The sequence below is a fragment of the Poecilia mexicana genome, unplaced genomic scaffold (assembly GCF_051168715.1).
Source record: "Poecilia mexicana isolate PSO_F unplaced genomic scaffold, ASM5116871v1 scaffold_2, whole genome shotgun sequence".
NCBI classification, from domain to species: domain Eukaryota; kingdom Metazoa; phylum Chordata; class Actinopteri; order Cyprinodontiformes; family Poeciliidae; genus Poecilia; species Poecilia mexicana.
The window spans coordinates 20006962-20028328 of NW_028263371.1; the positions used below are offsets into that span (position 1 = coordinate 20006962).

Here is a 21367-nt window from a genome sequence, read left to right on the forward strand (position 1 = left end):
TTTTATTTATCAAGAAAACCGTCCACGTCCTTTCTTCAACAGCACAAGTAGAAATGACACAAGTTACTTACAACTGTGTAAGTAAGACAAGTCGTCATCCTTGTATGGTCATCTCTTCCTGATTTTAGCATGGTTGTTCCTGCCAGGGTTGTTGTAAAAGCAATTACAATTTATTTATGTTTCATACTTGTGTTTGTTGGTTTTATGACTCTAAAATGGGATAATGTCTCCACTCCAGACCCAGAGCTGAGTTGGGCTGGGATGTTCTGAAAAATGAGCTCATTAAACTTCTAATGGTTAGTAAATGTCTAAAAGTCAACACTTTAAGTGCTTGTAAAACAATCGGGAATTTTAGGTAAACATCTGTTGCATCCAAAAAAACTTTCTTTCAGGAAAAATAAATAATTTCCTGATTCTTATTTGGTGCCATGACAACAAGGGCAGCCTCCTGAAGATGATACTCTATGCTTTGTGACAGCAAGATGTTATAAATGAGCGATATTCAAGGCAGCATCCTCGACATGTTTACCTCATTCAGACGGAGCTGCTGTTCCTGTTTGGTGTCGCAGGTGAAACAAACACCTGAGGAAGGGGAGCAGAGCAGCAGCTTTAATTCAGACGACAGAAAACCGACTCAGAACGTCTTCAGGGAAACTTTCAAACTCAAACCCATCGTTTCTCCCAGTTCCATCATTTCCAAGGAAAAGTTTTGATTTTTTCCAACTGTGTGGCTGACAGTTATTGATCACTTATTAATCAACAGAGTAAAACATCTGCAGGTTGTGTTTGCTGATGTGATGATCCCATTCTCTGCAGCTGGGATGAACTATAATGGGAAACTAAGCGTCACGCTGCGCTGTGCAAAAGGAGCCTCAAAACGGCCTAGTCAAAGCTCAAACCAAAATCCAACTAATAATCTATGGGGGAAAAGATTGAACATGTTGAGAGTCTCTGAATCTTTGAAGCAGTGAGGTTTGATAATGAATACATGTCAGGACGTTTATTGGTAAAAAATAAACAAGAGATTTTCTTCCACTTAGAAATTTTTATGCTGTCTGGAGTGTAAAATTTTCATTTATTCCAGTAAATACTGGGATGTTAGTAAAATACACCAAAGTTATTTGATGCAAAATGTGTGAAGATGATGAAAACTACCAGACCTGACATTTAAAAACGACTGATTTCTATTGGTTTGTTAATTGGTCGGATCTTTAATTGGTCGGTTTGGTTCTTCCAGTCGAACTGCAGCTGGTTTCTGACGTCCTGCTGCTTTTTTCTCTTGTGAAAATCAGTTTTGTGTGTCTCAGTTCGGCTTTCGTCGCAGTGATCCCGAGGCTTGTCGATAAGAATAACCTTTAACTGCTTCCTAAGAGCCTCTTCACGCCACGCTGCTCTGCCGTCCCGTGCAACATAGAGCTACACACACAGATCCGCTCCAGTCTTACAGCCTGAATCCAATTACAGGCTTCAAAGCTGCAGAGGGACAGGAGTTGCAGCAACCTGTTGCTGTGGAAGCGGTGGATGTGGGCGGGTCAGAGAGCAAACAGAGACCAGAGCAGAGCGGCCGGGTTTCTGTCGGAGCCCCCGGCAGCAGGAGTGGTTCGGCCCGGCCGGCCTGGTGGGACAGGCCAATCAGCTCAGAGCGGGCGCTCCTGTCTGTCCCTCTCTCTGGACATGTTTGCTGAGACGAGATAAGCCTGCAGGTACTTCCTGCTTCATCAGATGAAGGAGAGCAGCAGGTTTTCTTCCGCGCTGGGAATCAAACGCGACCAAAAGGTTTGCAGAACTTTTTAAAACTCAAAGGTCCTAAAGTAGAAGAGCTCAGCTTTCAGATGGTGTAATGTGTCTTGTTTCCTGATGCGTGTCGATTCGGGGTTAATGTTTGGGCCTGTTGCTCGGTTACAGGATCTTCATCACTCTGTTAAAAATCTGGGCTGAAGCTGAAACTAATTATATCTGTTTTAATAACGCCAACCTCAATAAAGTAGTTTTATCTAAACCATGACATCATCAAAACGTCTCTTAAAGGGTCATGACTTAATAACCCTGATACTAAAGTTATTTAATATTTCCATATTTGGACTATCAAATGAACCAAGTTTTAAATAATTTGATATTTGTAAAAAATAAAAAAAATAAAAACTTTTTTTTGTCATTACATTCAGAAGAAAGCAACATTTTTCCAGTGAAGCCCAGCTATCATTAGCTAGCATCGGCTAACTTCAGATTAATGACATTAAAATGTGAACAAGCTCAGTGGGACCCATGATGGCCGACATCCACATTCAGCCAATCAGCAGCAAGGAACGCGAACGCTGTTCCTGGATTGGCTGCCAAGTAGCTATGAAGCTTTCCAACATTTTATCCAGAATATTTTCTGTCAATAATTTGAGTTTCCAGAACACGAAGAGGCGAGGTGTGGTGCTGGGAAGGTTCTGCTGCTGCAGGATGGGTTGGGGTCCAGTTCTACATTAGGATGGGTTGGGGTCCAGTTCTACATCAGGATGGGTTGGGGTCCAGTTCTACATCAGGATGGGTTGGGGTCCGGTTCTGCTGCAGGTTCTGGTCCAGCTGGGCCGCCTGTTGTTGCTGCTAATGCCGATAAGCCTGGCAGTGATGATGGAGGCACTTTGTGTTTGTGTCCATGGGGCCAATAGGGGCAGGAGGGGTAGTGGGGGGCCCCTGTGGGGGGCCTCGCCCCACAGGGTGCTGACAGAGTGATGAAAGAAATAAATCTGAAGCTTTTTGATCCAAATGCAGAAAATTATTAAACGAGTAAAAATTAACAATTTAAAGGTGAAACAAGAGCAGCGAAGAGGAGCGTAAATTTAGAGCAGAAAGTTGCTGAAGCGTTGCGATCTCCCTCCCTGCTCCCCTCACTGTCCTCTGCAGGGAAACAGCGCCACCTGCTGGCAGGTCACTCATGTTCAGAAACTTCAGCCTAGATGAGTAACAAGTCATGTGACCTCTGCTCCCCCGCAGGGCGACGATGAGAAAACACACACACACACATTCCTCTGTGTGTTTTCTCTGCTGACAAGCACACTGAGCTGGACGTTCAACTAAAGTACAAAATCTGCAGGTTGAGGAAACAGAAAGTCGATGGAATGTGACCGGCTGATTAAAAGCTTCACTCCTTCATCTCTCAGATTACATTTAAAGTCACAACATTCAGTCGTCCCACTCCATGGCAAGAGTTCACAACTCTTACTTTCATAACTTGACGTTATTCACGTTGTCCAGGATCCTCTTCGCTGCACAAACACTAGATTAGAGCGAGGACAGAAACTCCTCCCTCGTCTCAAATCCCCGTTATAATCCCGAAGGAAATCTGCTGCACATAGCAAGGTGGTGAGGAAGAGGAGGGAGGAAGGCTTCTGCCTGCTTTCTGTGGGACCAGTGAGGCCAGTGAGACCAGTCTCTTAAGTGGTTCTGGGATTGTTGGTAAGTTTAAATGTCACTTGAACTCTGCTGCTTGACACAGATGTGTTTTTCTTCAGGTTTAGAGTTTCTGGCCGTTCTCAGCAGCTTTTCTCATTTGGTAAAGTGAACCTTGTTGATCTGTAACCATCATTATGTTGATTCTTCCTCGTTTCAGTCGATTTTTCTCAACATTTCTTACCCCGCTGGCCAAGTGTTGTGATTAAACGTCAGCCGCTGTTTAAATGACTCAGGTTAGCTGACCTGCTGCAGGTCATGATGCTAATGCTAATGCAAAGCCTGTGCTGACAAGGCTGAGTGTATTTGACCACTGTTAACCATTTTCTCTTGCTTATCTGACACTTTTCGGCGAACTGATAACGAATGTCTGGATCTTTCAAATGTTCAAGGCTGAAATGGTTTTGTTCTTGTTTTGCTGCTGAGTGGCCCAGGAGACTGGCTACACCAATTGCCACTTTGTGGATTAGCATAAGCTAATTTTCAGAACTTTATGTAAACATCAACAAAAGTAAACAGAAACAGCCCACCCCAAATCAACAAGGAGCACAGCAGTGTCCACATAAAAACATACATACAGCCTGCATACGCGAAACACAGACAGACAGACATGGTTCAAAGTAGTCGAACTGTTGGACAGCCAAGTGAGTAATACATTGAATGTAAGAAAAATAAATAAGTACATAAAAAAGAGAGTGGAGAGGACAGTCCTCATCTCCAGTTGAAATCAGAGTCTCTGTTAGACTGCATTGGGCTCCAGATCCTCCAGAATCTGTTCGACTTTTGATGAAGATCACGAGTCAGTTTTTCAGCTGAGACAATAGCAGAGATTTGTGATATCCACATATCGACTGCAGGGGCCTGTGGTGCTGACCATCTCAGTAGTTTACATTTCTTGGCCAGAAATAAGAAACAGCAAATGTTTAGTATCTGCATTAGGTAGAGAGTCTGGAGCGTAACTAAAAAGACAGAGGGACGGAGTTAGTGAGAACTATTTACTTCTCTTGAATCATCAGTTGAACAGCTTTCCAGAAAAATGTAATGCAATTGCAGACCAAAATAAGTGAATGAATGCGCCTCTATCTATTTTGCATTTATGACGAAGATCTGAAGCATCAGGAAACATCCTCCGAAGGCGAACAGGTGTATAATAAGTTCGGTAGAAGAATTTAAAGTTCTGCTCATGTATAGAAACCGAGGTGCAGTTGGGGAAGATCCCATTCCTGATTTCCTCCCAATCTGCTGGGTTGACCGTCAGCCCGAGGTCATGCTCCCACACCAGCTTTATAGCATCATAACCTGAGGAGTCGGAGCCAGATAATAAACTAAATATCTTAGAGATTGCACATATTCAAATGTATATCCTCTGCGAATAATGACATCACATGGTTTCTACCACCTATATTGATTCCAGATGCATCCGGATTAGTCCTGATGATCTCGGTCAGAGGTTCAATAAACAATGTAAACAATAAGGGTGAAGGGGGAACACCTGCCTACAACCCCTATGAGTCTTGAAGGGCTCAGACATCAGGCCATTTGTGTTCACTGAGGCTGTTGGGTCTGAATAAAAGCTTTTAACCAGATTGATGAAATTTGGGCCCAGATCGAATTTATGTAGCACCTGAAAAATAAACGGCTATTCAACACAGTCCGAAGCCTTCTCGGCATCGAGGGAAACAATTACTGCTGGCTCTTTGTGAGTATTAAGGCACTGAACAACATTAAGAACGCGTCGTGTATTGTCTGTGTCATATCTCCTCTTTATAAACCCCGCCTAATCTGGGTTTATTATTTTAGGGAGGATGTTTTCCATTCTCCGGGCTAATGCTTTCGGCACAATTTATAATCAACGTTAAGCAAACTAATAGGTCTAAAGGAGGAACAATCCAGGGGACTTTTACCTTCTTCTAAAAGCAGACTGATGGAGGCGTGTCGCCACGAAGGCGGGATGCCATTTCTCAAAACGTCATTAACATGAATATTGGTTGAATCTCTGGCCAAAATGACTTAAAAACTTCCAATGGAAACCCGTCGGGTCCAGGACGTTTTCTGATTGGCAAAGATTTAATTTCAGCCCAAACTTCCTCCAAAGTGATAGCAGCATCTAAGAAGACACGATCAGAAGGCAGCATTTCAGCTGCTCTCTGCTCAGTCGGATTTATTAATTTCTCCAGTTTTTATCGGCCTCAGAAAGATGAAGGTGTTTTATTGTGAAGACAAACACAATTCAGTGGAAACTCCTGCCTTTTCATGAGCCGGATCCAGCAGAGCTGGGTCCAATACAGCCGGGTCCAACAGAAATGGGTCCAATAGAGCCGGGATCCAGCAGAACTGGGTCTAATAGAGCCGGGTCCAGCAGAGCTGGGTCCAATAGAGACGGGTCCAGCAGAGCTGGGTCCAATAGAGACGGGTCCAGCAGAGCTGGGTCCAACAGAGCCGGGTCCAGCAGAGCTGGGTCCAATAGAGCCGGGTCCAGCAGAGCTGGGTCCAATAGAGCCATAGAGACGGGTCCAGCAGAGCTGGGTCTAACAGAGCCGGGTCCAGCAGAGCTGGGTCCAATAGAGCCATAGAGACGGGTCCAGCAGAGCTGGGTCCAATAGAGACGGGTCCAGCAGAGCTGGGTCTAACAGAGCCGGGTCCAGCAGAGCTGGGTCCAATAGAGCCGCTGCTCCTCACAGAAACACGTTTGGTTTCCTTGTGGAGGTTTGGGATGATGCGGCTCTCACTTTATGCTTCACAGAGGAGCAGAAGGGATTTAAGTTTTATGAATAAGAACTCAGGAGAGATGCATTGCACCGTTTTCAATCTGTTGGATATTTTAGTCAGAGCTGCCTTTACATCTTGTGTCACACTGCAGTGACTGGAAAGGCCCCAGGCTACTGGAAGATGGCCAGTACAGATGTCTCAGTTTAGTTGGGAAACGCCTGGCTGCATTCCTTTGTTGGAAGAATGCAGCCTGGCGGAGTTAAAGTTGAAACCAGGGCAGGTAAACCTTCACCTGGCTCAGGTGTTTCGGCTCAGGCCATGATAAACTTTTAAAAAACCAGACAATTTCACCAAAAACTAAGTGAATGACTGCCACGCCCCTCTTATTTTGAAAGCCCCACTCTTATTTTGAAAGCCTCCACTATGTCTCTCATTGTGTCAAAGTACTAACAGGTCAAGGAATCATTTCAGAAACTTCCACATCTTTATCTGGTGCCAGTCGGATTCAATTTAAAATCATTTTATTGATGTCAAAGCCAAGTGAAATAATCTGGTTTACAGATTATTTAACACTCCTAAAGGAGAGTGCCCGGGTCGTCATGGAAACCATCCAGTAGCTTCCTTTGGTTAAAACAATGATTCACTGATCATTGATGTATTTAGCTCAGGAGTTTAGGTTTAAATGATAAGGAGTTGATTTGTTTGTGCTGAAAGCCTCAACTGGAGTGAATCCAGTTCATGTTCCTGATTTCAAACTGGATTCTGCTTCATTCACATTGATCACCACGTTTCTGCCTTCAGGCTGAAATGGTGGACGTTGTGTCACGGCGAACAATGCCGTCAGAAAACGAGGTTCATGTGGCCAGAAATTTCCTCTCCAAGATCTTGCGCAGCTCCATGAGGTATAGAAGGTGTTTCCTGTAGTCGCTCCAGTCTGCTTGGTGTTCATGTGAACGACTGGCTGTAGTGGTGATCACTGTGAGAACTACATATTTATAACATGTTTATTACATGTTTATGACATGTTTATTGGTTGTATTGTGGTTGTGATGTGATTTTGCGTTTCTTAGGACTGTAAATCTATTTCATGGTATCTTTAATGATATTATTAAGGCATAATAGATGTTTCCATGTCTAGCCACATCGTGTAGAGTCTGTCTTTCCGTTTCCTCTTTCTTTAGGTTTCATTTTTATTCAAAATTAAATGACTAAATAACCAAATGAAAGTGTGCGCTCCTTTTCCTCTCCATGCTCTCCAGGAAGAACCGCTTCAAGGGGTGCGTTCAGTAAAAATCATTTCAGTTTCATTTGCTCTGTGTCTGTTAGGGTATAAATGATAAATTTGGTTGCAAGTTTTTTTTTATATGTAATCATAATTATTTCCTATAATTAAACTGAACTATGGTAGTAATAATAAGTGGTGCTGGGAGCAACCAGTGAAGTGAGGAAGTGGCAGAAAGCTGACCTGTTGAACTCTGCAGACTCCTGCCGTTTATCTTCCTGATGAAAACTGTAGCTAGTTTGGATGTCAACCGCTCTGCGTCGTGTTGGCTCTGCTCTGCAGGAAACATGAGCCGGGCGTCCGGCCCCATTCCTGGCACTCCTCCAAGCTGACAGAAGAGGAGTCTGAGCCCGCTGGGTCCCGGGCCGCCACAGCGCCGCTCTGGCAGCCACAACATGAAGCCAGGTAAGAAATGTAGGCTTCCTGCTTTCCTCCATTAATGATTCAAGAGTTGTTCAAGCAGTTTTCTTTATCAAAAGGTCCAAAGAGTCAACTAAGACTGAGAAGACTCAACACAGCAATCAGCTTAGCTCAGTGGACAGCATGGAGAGACTGGAGCGTCCTTCCCCTCCGTACCCGCCGGGTTGTCTTTCTCCGCCTCAGTACATGGACGGCTCTGAACCCTTTTCTGGATCCGGAGCTAAAAGAGACTCGGCCTTCAGCTGCTTCTCCGGCAGCTCCAGTCCTCCTGTTCTCCATTCCAGCATGTCTGGCAGGAAAGGCACCAGCACTGAAAACATTTTCTTTAAGGGTCTTCAGAGTGAAGGACCTCAGCAGAGTGAACGACACAGATTCATGCAGCCAGCTTTCGGGAACGGAGGCTGGCAGGGCCCACGGGGCGAGGAGCAGCCGGCATCTCGGGTTTCCGCTCCAGGCAGAGCCGGTGTCGGACCAATGTGGCAGGTACCAGAGAAGAAAAAACCCCAGTCCCCTCCGCCTCCGCCACTACCTCTGTACAGTGACAGCTTTGCTGCAGCCAAGGTGTTTCCATACTCTGAAGGTCCAACAGACAGTTCTTTTGAAAAGCTGACAGAAAACAACCAGAACTGCCTCCGATTTCAGAACCAGCTGCACCCCAACAAGCTCTTCTCCCTGTCCAGCAGTGATGTCAGCAAGCCGCATTATGTCCAGTCCCCTGCCCACCACAGGCAATGCAGTGATGAAAGCCCCTTCTACCTTCAGACCAGGACGGCTCCACCAACTAAGACTCAAAGTGTTGGGAGCTACTATCGGAGCCTCCAAGATCTGCCCTCTAACGCCTTCAGTCGAAAACACACTCGGCACTCCACAGCAGCCATGACGGGACATGATAGCGGAGGGCACAGCCGACACCTTGGCCCTTCAGGTCATCGTCCAATGCAGACTGGTGAGTTAAAGGCCAGACAGAGTAAAGCTGGGGGATGGAGAGGAGAAACGGAAAAATCCCAACAGATGAACAGTATGGAGTCAGGTTTCCACAGCTCCCTAAAGGCAAACGCTAAGGCCAAACACGCTACACCTCAGTCCCAGATACCTCACTGTGAAAATCAAGACCACGATGGGAACGGTGTGTACTACGAAACTTCTCTTCAAAGCACAGAAGAACCTTCAAAGAGAGCTAGTGATGAGATGAAAACTCGCCATCAGAGTATTGATCATAAGGTTGGTCTTTCAAGACACCAAGACCCGTGGATGCCTCAAGAGGATCACAGAATATCAAATCTGAAAACTCCTCTTCTCCACTTCCTGGCTCAAGAGAGTCAGACGTTGGCAGAGAGGGAGGCAGCAGCTGCTACAACATCACTGATTTCCACCCAGGATGTCTGTGAAACCAACAGCAGTGGGAAAGCAAGTCGTCGCAGTGACCGCTATGCCACCACCCTTCGTAAGGAGATCCAGCAGAAGAGAGCCCAGCTGCAGAAGAGCCGAAGCGCTGCAGCCCTGATGTACGAGGTTGAGGAAGATGATGCAGAAGAGTGGAAGTCCATGGAAGCGTCTGCTTCCTCAAATACCTACAAGGACCATTTAAAAGAGGCCCAGGCAAGAGTCCTTCAGGCCACCTCCTTCCAGAGACGAGACCTCGAGCCCCTGGGTCCAGAGGCACCGGTTCTTAAAGCATCCTATGGGCGAATCAGGGGACGTAGACGATTCCATCCGGCCAAGAGGACACATTCTTTCTCAGAGCCGGACAAGATAGACAAAGTGGGAGTGGATGGAGATCCCCAGAGCAGCTCAGAGCAACAGAGAAAGTTTTTTGAGACCAAACCTTCATTCCCTAGGCCTGTGCTGGAGTCAGGTCATGGTTCAAACCTTAACCCAAGCCAAGATGACACAAGCAAGTCAGGAGAGACCTTTCCTTCTGGAGACAGCGATCAGTCTCAGCCACACACAGACGAGCAGAGTCCTGGAGAAAAGCAGGTTTTACTGGAACAGCAGAGACTGGGTACCTTCGCTGAGTACCAGGCCACCTGGAACAAGCAGAAAAAGCCTCCTGATACCAAAACACAAGGGCGATGCCACTCAGCGGACAACATTCTAGATGCTGCTGCAGAAGAGAAAGCTGTTTGCATTCATGAGAGATCCAGATCCTCACCTTCTGCAGACTTCTACACACAGGTGAGCAAGATTATGTTTGGTTTGATGTTTCAGAAACATGCCAGCCTTCATCAGGACAGGAGACAAATGTTGAAGACCTGCACAGCTTTAGAGACGTATCCAAATGTAGAAACCAAACTACTGCTGTGTTCGTGAAAAGTCATGAGGAAGGTTGATGTGAATTGATTCAGATATTTTATCTGGTCCATTCTGCTTTGAAATGCTAAACATGACTTTTCTCTTTCAGAAGATTTCCTCTCATTGGAGAGATCCTCAAACACAGGGGAGCAATTTGGCCGCCAGGTGAGGTTTACTGTCTGGTGCTCAGAATCTGCAAGTAATTGCTTTCAAAACGTTTAAGACAATTTTTCAGGTTTGTGCACCAATTTTCTCTGCTCATCAAAACCCCAATGAGGACAAGAAGTAACGGATGGTTTCGGTAGAAAGGTGTTCCCTGAACTCCACCAGGCTGATCTCCTCTAACACTGATGCAGTAATTCATGCTAACGGAGCCCCAACCAATTACTGAGAGCCGCCTGATCTCTAGAATATCCTTTCAGTGGATCGGATGCAATATTCTATTCTTCTGAGACATTAAATTTGGGTTTTCATTCTTTAAAAGCTAAACTCATCAAAATTACAAACAACAAAGTCTTGAAAGACTTCCCATATGTGTGATTAGTTTTACGTTCTGAAAGGAGTTTAAGAGACTAAATTATTCAAACTTCTGGCTCGTTTTATTCTCTCGTCATCCCGGATTCAGTGATGCTGAGCGTGAAAACAAAAGCCACACAGATGACAATCAGCGCTCCACGTCAGAGTTTCAGAGTTTAATCAAACTAAGCCAAACATGAAATCACATCCGCAGCACATCACAACCTCAGACACTTCAAACACACTAAGCAGCATTACCTGAGAGAAAGTTGAACAGTAGAAAATAGACAGGAAAAAGGCTAAAAACGTGGGTTTTTTTGGAATCTGATTCGTTCCTCTGGAGTGTAGAGTTTTATCTACAAGGTGTTTCCTTGTTTTTAATTTATGCGATTAAGGCGTGTTCTCTCCTTGTGCAGCTGCAACCAGTTTCAAATGACTAAGTTGGGACGTTTTATGACCTTCTGAGACCCGTTTAATTTCAGAACTACAGCGCTTCTCTCTGGACAAGGGAGACCAAAGGTCATTTCACAGCAAGCTTTTCTCACGCCACTTTGAAATGTGGACTCACTCCTAATTCCTGGTTGGAACAAAGCCTCTAGTTTTGCAGGGTTCAATGAAAAGTTACCTTGAGTTTGAGCAAGTCATCCAAACACACAGATCTCTGCAGTGATTTGTACATTGACATAAATCCTGGAACCGCAAAGCGGTTCAAAACTTCTCCAGCCTCTTGGATCAAAGCGGCGATTTAAGAATTAAGACACGTATAAAGTATTGAACATTTTCAATACGAAACACATTCATTCTAGACATTTTCCTAATTAATGTTACTCTAGTTCTGATTGTATGTTTGATGTTACAGTTTAGCCTGGGTTTGACACTACTAGTGGTGTTAATATAACACTACAAATTAAACTACAACTAATCAAATCATGCTGTTAATAGCTAAGAAAAATGTCCTACAAATTAGATCATAATTATGTGTTGTTAGTTTGTTTTTCCTTAAGTTTTTAGAGTTTTCTCTCCCTGTGGAGATAACTGGACATGTCTCCTCCGCTGCCTGCTCGCTTCAGACGCTGCCTCTGTGCCAGAGTTGATTTATGGCCTCGTTCCTCCCTGACGACACAAAACAGGCCTCAGTTAAAGCCGTCTAAGATGCTGTTCAAGCTAATCCTGCTCAATCCACTGTTTTCACATGACCTACGATTAACTGTATTAATGCTAAGAATAATCAAAACTGTATTCTCAACAAGTTACAAAAACTTTTTCACGATATTAATATCTTGAAGACGTACCTCTAGGTTTGAGGCCAGAAAAGGAGGATTTCCTCCTCTAGGCTGCGAGTGGATCTCAGCCTGAAGTGAAGGAGTTTAGGATCTTCATCTGTTTATGATGGAGGGATGGAATGGAAGATGGGTGGGTTCAATCTGTGAAGGTGAAGAAAGAGATTAACCATAAAGTGAAGTTCGCCTCTGGATCAGGGCCGCAAGACAAAAGTCTCAGATACGAGTTGGGGTCCATTTTTCTGTTTTTTCTCTGCAGACATTTTGTTAAATTTCTTCTGTTTCTGTTGGAAGGACGATGCGACTGTTTTCCCTCCAGGTTCTGATGAGGTTTTAATTTTGACCTGCAGAGAGACGGCAGGGTCGCCGGACCGCAGCCCTGTACCCAGAACCGCGGGGGTTTTCCCAGGCGCTGCCGACCACAGAACTAAACCCAACATGGCCGGTTCCTCCCTCTCCTCCGATACCATCGGTCCAAACTCTGAGCCCGGGCCGCCGCCCAGTCATTTAGGACCAGAACCTACATCCTCCTCCAGGGAACTCCCCATCTGCGGCCAGCCGGACCGGACTGGTCCTCTGCCGCCGCACTGGACCCAGTCTCCTTCACCTCGGTCGGCTCCTGTCGAACCGCAGGAGGAGCCGCAGCTCAGGTACATCGATCCTGTCCCAGAGCAGCTTCAGTCGTTTAAAGTGACGGCGTTTAACTCATGAATAACAAACATTAAACTTTAATTTATAAGTTATTTACCGTTTAAATCATGAATACATTACATTTTAAATCATTCGTTATTCGCCATTAAAGTCATGAATACATTAAGCCTTTAACTTGGTCACACTTTCAGACACAGCTGTTCCATAACCTCATCAAGAAATTAATTTATGTTCATTTAATTGGAATTAAAAAGTGAAACTCGTGCAATAATTTATTGCTGATACAGAAATGTTGTATTTGGCCCTGAACAATCGTATGAAAAGCTTATTCACAGATTGATCTCAACATGGTAAAGGAAAGTTGACAGGAAGAAAAACGTTATCAGTGGGGATAACTGCAGTCAGATAAGGTTCTAGTTTAAACACATTTCTGTTCCTGACAATAATTCATTTATTTCTCAGCTGAATTTTGGTTTTTATCTGTAGAATAAATATCTTTGAACTGTAAAGCTGACTTTGTGATAAATGAACTAAAATCCTGATAAATGAATAAAGAAAACATTATTGGTACCAGATGATTGAGGTAGACCGCAGGCCTCTCTCTCAGGTTTGTCGCTTTCTGCTATTGGCAGGTCAGAATCAGAACCGCAGAACCCAGCAGTGATGGAGGCGAGCGGCCCTGTGAGAACGGTTCCAGTCCAGATCGTCCACAGCGAAGGCGGCGCGGACCGGCGGGGTCAGCTGCCGCAGAGCGCCGAGTCCAGCAGCCCGTCTTCTCTGCCTGCAGAGCCGGCATCTCCGTTCAGCACCTGCAACCGGCAGGAGCCAGAACCAGAACCCGCCCAGGAACCCGATGGAGCCCGGACCCTGGAGGAGGACGCCAAGAGAGACGAGCTGGCGAGGGACATCATGGGGAGGGACAAGTCTCTGGTGGACATCCTGGACCAGAGCAGCAGGAGGACCACCATGGACCTGATGGAGGGGCTGTTTGCCCCGGACCCGGTCCTGGAGGCGGTCCAGCTGCGCAGGAGGCCGTCCACTGGATCCAGGCTGCCCGGCACCAGCAGGTCCAAACCACCAGCTATTCCTAAAATATCACACTTTAACCGTTTAGAGTCACATGAGTTCCTAAAACTCAGAAAAACAAGAGGTGATTGTTTTAAAGCCAAGGGCCAAGTCCAGTCCCCAACATCTCTGCTCCGACACACCTGGATCAGGTAAAACGCTCGTTACCAGCCGAGTGCAGAGCCGGATGAACGCTCCTGGAGCAGAGAGCAGCTAGAAGTAGCAGGATGGTTGAGGACTGGACTCCTGCTTTAACACTCTCCATTAGTCCCAAAACATCAGCATAAACTAACATCAGCTTGGCGTTAGTCCGCCCTCTGGTGGAGAACAGCTGGAATACCAACTACATTTCAGGAACTGTTGAGAAATGACTGTGCAGTAGTAAATCTAAATTAAATGTGTTTTTTTTTAAACTGTTTGTGTAATTTTGAGCTTAATTCAGTGATATTTGGTCATTTAGTGAGAACTTAGAGGAGGGAAGGAACGTCTTGATTTCTGGTAAAGTTTAGACGATGACAACCTGTGGTTCCTCAGGAGAGAAGAGGAGGACGTTTCTATCTCCGCCTCTCTGGTCCCCAGCTCCTCCTACTACAACACATCGGCTCCCAAAGCTGAGCTGCTCATCAAGATGAAGGACATGCAGGAGCAGCTGGACGAGCAGGACTCCGAGGACGAGCTGGACGGTGATCTGGCCAGTAAAAAGGTAAAGTCTGTTCTCTGACGCCGCAGAGCGGACGAGAAAAGTTGTTTTACCGTATTTATTGGGTTTTAGCAAGAGCTGATGTCCAGCCTGGCCAGGAAGCTGGCAGTGCTGCGGGAGGCGCGGCAGAGCCTGGTGGAAGATGTGGAGGACAACGAGGCGCTGGGCCGGCAGGTGGACGCCACCGTCCGGCGCCTCTGCCAGCCCAACCAGATCGACAGGTTCCGCATGTTTGTGGGCGACCTGGACAAGGTGGTGAGCCTGCTGCTGTCGCTGTCGGGACGCCTCGCTCGGGTGGAGAACGCCCTCAACAGCCTGGAGGACGGAGCACCCACAGAGGAGAAGGTGGGACAGCTGAGGTCACGAGCGTTAATTAGCCTTAGCTGCAACTAGCTTTAGCTGCAATTAGCCTTAGCTGCCAATAGCTTTAGCTGCAATTAGCCTTAGCTGCCACTAGCTTTAGCTGCAATTAGCCTGAGGTGCAATTAGCCTTAGTTGCCACTAGCTTTAGCTACAACTAGCTTTAGCTGCAATTAGCCTGAGCGGCAAATAGCCTTAGGTGCCACTAGCGTTAACTACAATTAGCCTTAGCTGCCACTAGCCTTAGCTGCCACTAGCTTTAGCTGCCACTAGCTTTAGTTGCAATTAGCTTCAACTACAACTAACTTTAGCTACAACTACCTTTAGCTGCCACTAGCTTTAGTTGCAATTAGCTTCAACTACAACTAACTTTAGCTACAACTACCTTTAGATGCCACTAGCTTTAGCTGCAACTAGCATTAGCTGCTACAAGCCTTGGCTACAACTGACTTTAGCTGCAGCTAGCTTTAGCTGACACTATCTTTAGCTACAACAAGCTTTACCAGAATGTCTTATTGTTAACTCGTCTCCTTCCTCCTCCAGCGAACGCTGACCGAGAAGCGGAAGTTGCTGATGAGGCAGCACGACGACGCCAAGGAGCTGAAGGAGAACTTGGACCGCAGAGAGCGGCTGGTGTTCGCCATCATGGAGGCTCACCTGGACACCGAGAACCTGGACGACTACCGCCACTTCGTCAAGATGAAGTCTGCGCTCATCATCGAGCAGCGGAAGCTGGACGACAAAATCAAGCTGGGCGAGGAGCAGCTCAAGTGCCTGACAGAGAGCCTGCCGCCGGAGCAGAGGCCGCCGCCGGAGCAGAGGCCGCCGCCAGAGCAGAGGCCACCACCAGAGCAGAGGCCGCCGCCGGAGGAGCGGCTGCCACTAGCACTTTGAAACCATGAAACCTGACCATGAGGCCCAATGTGGGAAAACCTCATCGTGACGAAATCTGTTTCTCCGTTTCTCAGTTCCGACTCTCCAAATGTTTTCTTTGTACAGCTTCAACAATTTGGACAAAAACAGAAATGCTGCTTTGGAACTGATTGACTTAATTTCTCCAGAAGCTGGAAGTATGACATGAGACCAGGTCCTGCTCCTGGTTCTGGTCCCGGTCCTTTCCCTCTAGGCCCAGTAGGCCCGGTTCTACGTCTTCGTCGTGTTGCTGCTGATTGTTTTGCTGCTGAAAGCCAAATCCTGATTTATCTCCAGGTGATTTTAATATTTAAATCATATTTTCTAGTAACTTATTGTAGTTTTTGTGTAATCATCGTTTTTATTTAAGATGAACAGAGAAATCAGTTTTAAAGGTTACATCATGCAACATTCCCAGGTCTCTTATTTTGGAGGGAAGCTGAAGTTCCTGCACGCTAATCCCAAACTGAAGGAGCTTCAACATGTTTCCTCTTGGGAATATAATCTGAGGTTATCTGCCAGCAGAGGCCTGGCGCTTGTGATCTTTATCCTGTTAAGCTGCAGGATCCCATCAGACCGTCAGTTCCCCAAACAGAGTGGTTTCACACAGAGTGAAAATCTCTTAAGACAAAAATCTGAAAAGTGTGGTGTGCATTTGTGTTTACCCCTAAATAAACACACTGGTTTAAAAAAACTGTAAAGTCGACTTTTCTTAAATATTTTATTGAAAAAAAGAGAAACAGCTCATTTCCAAAATTTCAAACCATCTGCATCACGGTTCCCCTGATGATGATGATGAGCCTGGAAGGAGGCGGAGCCATTTCTAACCCCACCTGGGAGAAGCGAGTGGCAGTGGAGAAAGCATCTCCCAGTTTATACAGCCAGCCTCTTCATCCTCACTCAGAGGAAGCATTTCCATCATCAGAGTTTAAAACGACGAGCTTAAATAGAAAATCTGATTCCAGAAGCTGGAACTGAGGAGACGTAGCATTCCGGTGCGCTAACGCTAAGGTGAAAACATGATCCGAGTTTAAATCAGTCATTTCAATGAAAGCTTGACCCGCAGAAACCGGTCAAAGTGAGATCTCTGTGCCAGGGAAGGGTCAAGTTGCTGCTGATCACCTGAAAACCACCAGCTCCCCCTGGTGGCCACCGAGCAAACTGCAGCCGTTTCAGCTTCTGTCAGAGTAAATCCGTTTCTTCCCTGAAAACTGATCAGCTGATTTTTACTTCAATAAAATCCAAATCAGAAAAAAATGATAAAATCTGCATTTGGTTTTCATCTGATTCTATTCAGTTTGAATATTTCAAGGACGTTTGGAGACTTTAAACCTTTCAGAAGCAGAAACGTTCGACTGCTTCAGAGCCAGAAAAACATTTTCATCATTTAACAACAAACATGGATAAAACCAGAACCTGAAACCACCAGCAGTAAAATCTAACGTCCAGCGCTGGAAGCCCGATCGGATCCAGATGGTTTGAAACGGAACCAAAATTACATCCATACAAAATAAAATAGAAAATCAGCAAAAAGGAGAAAACTGGAAATTTAATCGGTCCAAAGTCCACCGGTCTGTTCTTGATAAACCTCGATGACGTCTTCGTCTTCCATCCCCAGCTGCAGCGGACATAGACAGAGACTGTGTTAATGTTGGACCTGGAAAAACCTGGAAGGTCCTGGAAAAACCTGGAATGACCCAAACCATATGCAGAGCACAGGGAGACCTGGACCTGGATAGACTGACCTGAACTAACCTGGACCAGGTCATTCCAGGTTATTCCAGGGTTTTCCATGTTATTGGTTACCTCTTTGGGAGTCTGGTTGTCTGCGATTCTCTGGCCCTCGAACAGAAACCGTAACGTGCTTGCTGGGACGCCCTGCATACGGGAAAACACCAGGGGTCAGAGGTCAAGAGGGGTCACAGATCAGGAGGGGTCAGAGGTCATACCTGTCTCTGGCTGTAGGACTCTTTCAGCTTCTTTAGATGTGTCGTCATTTTGACCTTGAAGTGGATTTCGCTGCTGTCCTGTGCAGAGAAACAGCGCAGCTTTTTCAGAGACAGAAATCTGCTGAAGCTTCGGAGGCTAACGCAGTGGTTCCCAAACTTTTTCTTCTGCGCCCCCCCAGTGGTTTCCAAACGTTTTCTGCGCGACCCCCTATGGATTACAAATGGCTGTCTGGTTGAAACGACGCGTGTGACGGGTGGGAGGGGGGGGCATCGACTTTTTTGGGGGCAAAATGAATGTACGTAGCTGAAAATAGACACCAACATCGGTAGTCTACAAGGTACTTGTTAAGCTTAAGGTTCTGTATTGATATTAGCTAGCCATCTTTTAGCTAACATTACCTGCATCCAACAGCTTTACTCAACTCAGTCGGTTAGTTTGGAGGGAAAAACTGTGAAAAGTTCTTTGCGTTTTGCTGGTTTGCTGCCGTGATTCTAACACAAACCTGCGTAGCTCCACAGCAGCAGCAGGTCTCCTTCACAGGTGGAAACCCAGCGCGAGCGTCGTAACGCTCATGTTGCGTTTAAAGGCGGCTCGGAAAAACAGGTTACAACATGTTAACAACGGATTAAACAGTTTTAACTGCTGATAAAAGTGGCAGAGGACACAAATATGGGAAGTGTGGAAGCCTCTACTGCACAGGTGTCAAACTCCAGTCCTCAAGGGCCGCTGTCCTCCAGTTTTTAAATGTGCCAGAGGTTCAAAACGCTGGAATGAAATGGTTTAATTACCTCCTCCTTGTGTAGATCGGTTCTCCAGAGCCTTAATGACCTGATTATTCTATTCAGGTGTGGTGCAGCAGAGGCTCATCTAAAAGTTGCAGGACACCGGCCCTTGAGGACTGGAGTTTGACACCCCTGCTCTACTGTATCAAATTGACATAGGAATAACAGAGAGTTGGCCATTCTAAGGTAAAAACCCAGCGCATACAGTGTTCATGTTTTTTTTTTTTTTTTTTTTCATTCAGACGGCTTCCTGCGCCCCCCCTGCAATGACACGGCGCCCCCCCTAGGGGGCACGCCCCACAGTTTGGGAACCTCTGGGCTAACGGCAGCAATGGCTTTAACCACAGAAGAAGAAATGCGGCTGCAGGCTTGTTTGATGAGGTTTAAATCCAACAGGAATGAATGTTTTACCAAATTATCGTCCTGCTGAATCTGACCGGTCCAGAACCGGTTCAGACTGAAAGTATCATAGCTTCACGGGGGAAAATGCTGATTAATTTGATATCAAACTTCGGATCTATTTTAGGTTGTGAGCCTGAAGAGGTTCTGCAGAAACTGGTCCAATCAGTGCCGACAGCGCGGCTACGCAGTTTCTCTGAACATCGGTAGAGCTTCATCATTTGGACGCTTTAGGGGGAAAAAAGTCGGTAACGCTTTATTTGACGGTGTGTGAATAAGACTGACATGACACTGTCATAACATGACATAACATCTGTTATGAACATGAAGGAGTCTTTATGAATGTGTATGACTGTTGTCATGAAGTGTCATTCGGTAAATAATGACATTTTTAATGCAAAGTTGCTTTAAAAGTTGCCTTGAAAGTCCATTAAAAGTCCCAACTTTGCATTATTTTGGAAATAATGACACTTTAATACAAAGGTGGCATTTTTAATGGACTTTCAAGGCCACTTTTAAAGCAACTTTGCATTAAAAGTGTCATTATTTACTGAATGACACTTCATGACAACATTCATAGACAATCATAAAGACTCCTTCATGTTCATAACAGATGTTATGTCATGTTTATGACAGCGTCATGTCAGTCTTATGCACACCCCGTCAAATAAAGTGTTATCAAAAAGTCCCTATTTTTTCATTTAAGTGATTTTCAAACATTAAAAGTTAGAAGGATAATTAATAAAAAACATAGCTGTGCTGCGAGAAATGAGGTGGGATGATTTAAAATTAAGGAATTAAATGAAACTCTACTGGCTAATAAAGTAAACTGTTTATAAAAATCTGACCTGCTTTTCAGAGCATTAAATATTTCAGAGTCCACACGGCTGTGAAGCTTCAGCTGCTCAACGGTAAAACGGGCAGAATCTCAGAACCAACACTGAATGTTTCAGGATCAGGAAATATTCACTGATTAATAAATCAGGATACCAGGATAAACAGAATGAATTTACGCGAGTCTTTCCTCTGAATCGATCCGCGATCGCTAACTGATCAGATCATCTCTGTGTTGTAAACCAAAATAATCTGGTTTCATGATTAATCCCTCTGGTTTCATGCAGATTAATACGCTAGGATGTGATGCGTTAACTCCATCACACAAGTCAAATAACTTGAGAATTGAATTATAACGATTAGTTTATTATGAAGGGCAGAATGCTCCGAGTTTCTTATGATAGTGAAAATTACAGAGCTGATCTTAAGGCTGAATAAAAGGCGATTACAAATCATTTAACTAAAATTTATCACAATTAAATCATAGATTATGTGAGAAGCGTAAGAAAATATGCATTTATTGTGGTTTTAGTCAGATCTTTTCACATATTTTAAATCTTAAACCTAAACTAGCAGCTCACATAACAACTTTCTGTTATTCTTGTAATCTGGGTGAAGCAGGAGGGATTAGCAGATAATCCAACATTAATTTACTCGTATTAATTCATGTAAATGAGCATAAAATGACCAGTGGCCTGACCTGGCCGATGACTTTTAGTTTGATGTACTCTCCATCCTTCTTGTCGCCCCCATCCTGACCGGAAGGTTTTGTCTCCTGGAAAATAAACAAACAGCAGAAACCAAACAGAGACATGTCAGCGAGACCTGGACGTTTCCTCTGATGGATTCCCCACCGAACCTCACACTCTGCATGCCTCGGGCATTTGGACTGTCTTTGTTTCCTAGCAGAACTTTTTTTGTTCTAACTGAATCGAAACAGAAGCTAAAACTGTTGAGTTTCGGGCCTGAAGCTACATCAGCTAGCCATTAGCCCGTTAGATAACCGGATCCTATGAACAAAAAAACGCTTTAAAACACGCGTTTCCGGTGGCTGCGCGGAGGAAACCCAACATGATCCTCAACCGATCACGTCTCACCGTGTCTGACATGTTCGTCTCTTCTCTGTCCCGGTAAACGTCCCGACAGTAGATGTAGCGCTAGCTCCCAAACGGGTATGTTGTGAGAATTCTGCAGCAGCCGGAAATGACGCAGGGAATGTTTTCAAAATAAAAACTGTGTCCTACCAACCGGAAAAGCTTAAATTCAGTCAAAGTAAAACCTTTTTCGGGAGAAAACGTTTTTGTTGTTTTTATTTATTTATTTTTTTTTGTCCAAATCTTCTTTTATAAATAAGCGTTAGAGTAATGATTAAATGTAATATTTTTACGTTTTGTAAGGTGCTTAACTGCTTTAAAAAATGTTTTTCAGAAGATTTTTAGTGGGACATATAGGTTTTAAACATATTTTACATTTGTAAATAAACTGAATCAAACTCTTCTCATATAAAAAGTTACATGTGTTTTCTTAAAAATGAATAAACTTTGTGAAGAGAAAGCTATGATCTAAATTTGTTTGTGCCTTTCCCATTAGAAAACCTAACAGCATTTAAGATTGATGGAATCTGGGAAATGGCTCCAAGTTTAATTGGCTCTGCTAAAAACAACAACATTTGATAATTTATGTGCTCGGATGTATTTATGAACAGACCAAAACTTAAACTCAAAGGAAATATCAAGCTTGTTGTAGCTGATCTGAACTGTTAACAATGAAACTAGTA

The 21367-nt window shown here is 44.9% G+C and overlaps 2 protein-coding genes across 5 annotated transcripts; one reads left to right on the forward strand and one right to left on the reverse strand.

The window, feature by feature from the left end:
* Positions 1-1157: 1157 nt before the first annotated feature.
* Positions 1158-16320, forward strand: LOC106919571 (protein Shroom2-like). 4 transcript variants are annotated; one of them, XM_014990028.2, is made up of 10 exons: positions 6953-7049; positions 7407-7424; positions 7712-7834; positions 7909-10024; positions 10251-10306; positions 12288-12587; positions 13221-13655; positions 14188-14356; positions 14426-14698; positions 15257-16320. In XM_014990028.2, exons 1-10 carry the CDS (start codon positions 6955-6957, stop codon positions 15605-15607), a joined length of 3936 nt encoding a protein of 1311 aa, XP_014845514.2. In that variant the 5' UTR covers positions 6953-6954; the 3' UTR covers positions 15608-16320. The 4 variants fall into 4 exon arrangements, with proteins under 4 accessions (XP_087868684.1, XP_014845516.2, XP_014845517.2 ...); XM_088012558.1 differs by lacking the exons at positions 6953-7049; positions 7407-7424 and adding an exon at positions 1158-1776 and having other exon boundaries at positions 10254-10306; XM_014990030.2 differs by lacking the exons at positions 6953-7049; positions 7407-7424 and adding an exon at positions 1159-1776.
* A 12-nt stretch (positions 16321-16332) lies between these two features.
* On the reverse strand, positions 16333-20831 carry sumo1 (small ubiquitin like modifier 1). The gene is made up of 5 exons (XM_014990036.2): positions 20688-20831; positions 20291-20365; positions 17575-17652; positions 17432-17503; positions 16333-17243 (listed from the first exon to the last, which is right to left on the reverse strand). The coding sequence occupies exons 1-5, from the start codon at positions 20697-20699 to the stop codon at positions 17175-17177; spliced, it is 306 nt and encodes a 101-aa protein (XP_014845522.1). The 5' UTR covers positions 20700-20831; the 3' UTR covers positions 16333-17174.
* Between the last annotated feature and the right edge of the window lie 536 nt (positions 20832-21367).

Bases quoted from the DNA above. Each gene is read 5' to 3' on its own strand.
- LOC106919571 (XM_014990028.2), top strand. From the start codon at position 6,955: ATGGTGGACGTTGTGTCACGGCGAACAATGCCGTCAGAAAACGAGGTT. The intron at 13,656-14,187 runs GTCCAAACCACC...GTGGTTCCTCAG, and splicing joins AGGCTGCCCGGCACCAGCAG to GAGAGAAGAGGAGGACGTTT. The intron at 14,357-14,425 runs GTAAAGTCTGTT...ATTGGGTTTTAG, and splicing joins GTGATCTGGCCAGTAAAAAG to CAAGAGCTGATGTCCAGCCT.
- sumo1 (XM_014990036.2), bottom strand. The intron at 17,653-20,290 runs GTCAGGCCACTG...TTCTCTGCACAG, and splicing joins AACTAAAAGTCATCGGCCAG to GACAGCAGCGAAATCCACTT. The intron at 17,504-17,574 runs GTATGACCTCTG...TCCCGTATGCAG, and splicing joins AGTCCTACAGCCAGAGACAG to GGCGTCCCAGCAAGCACGTT.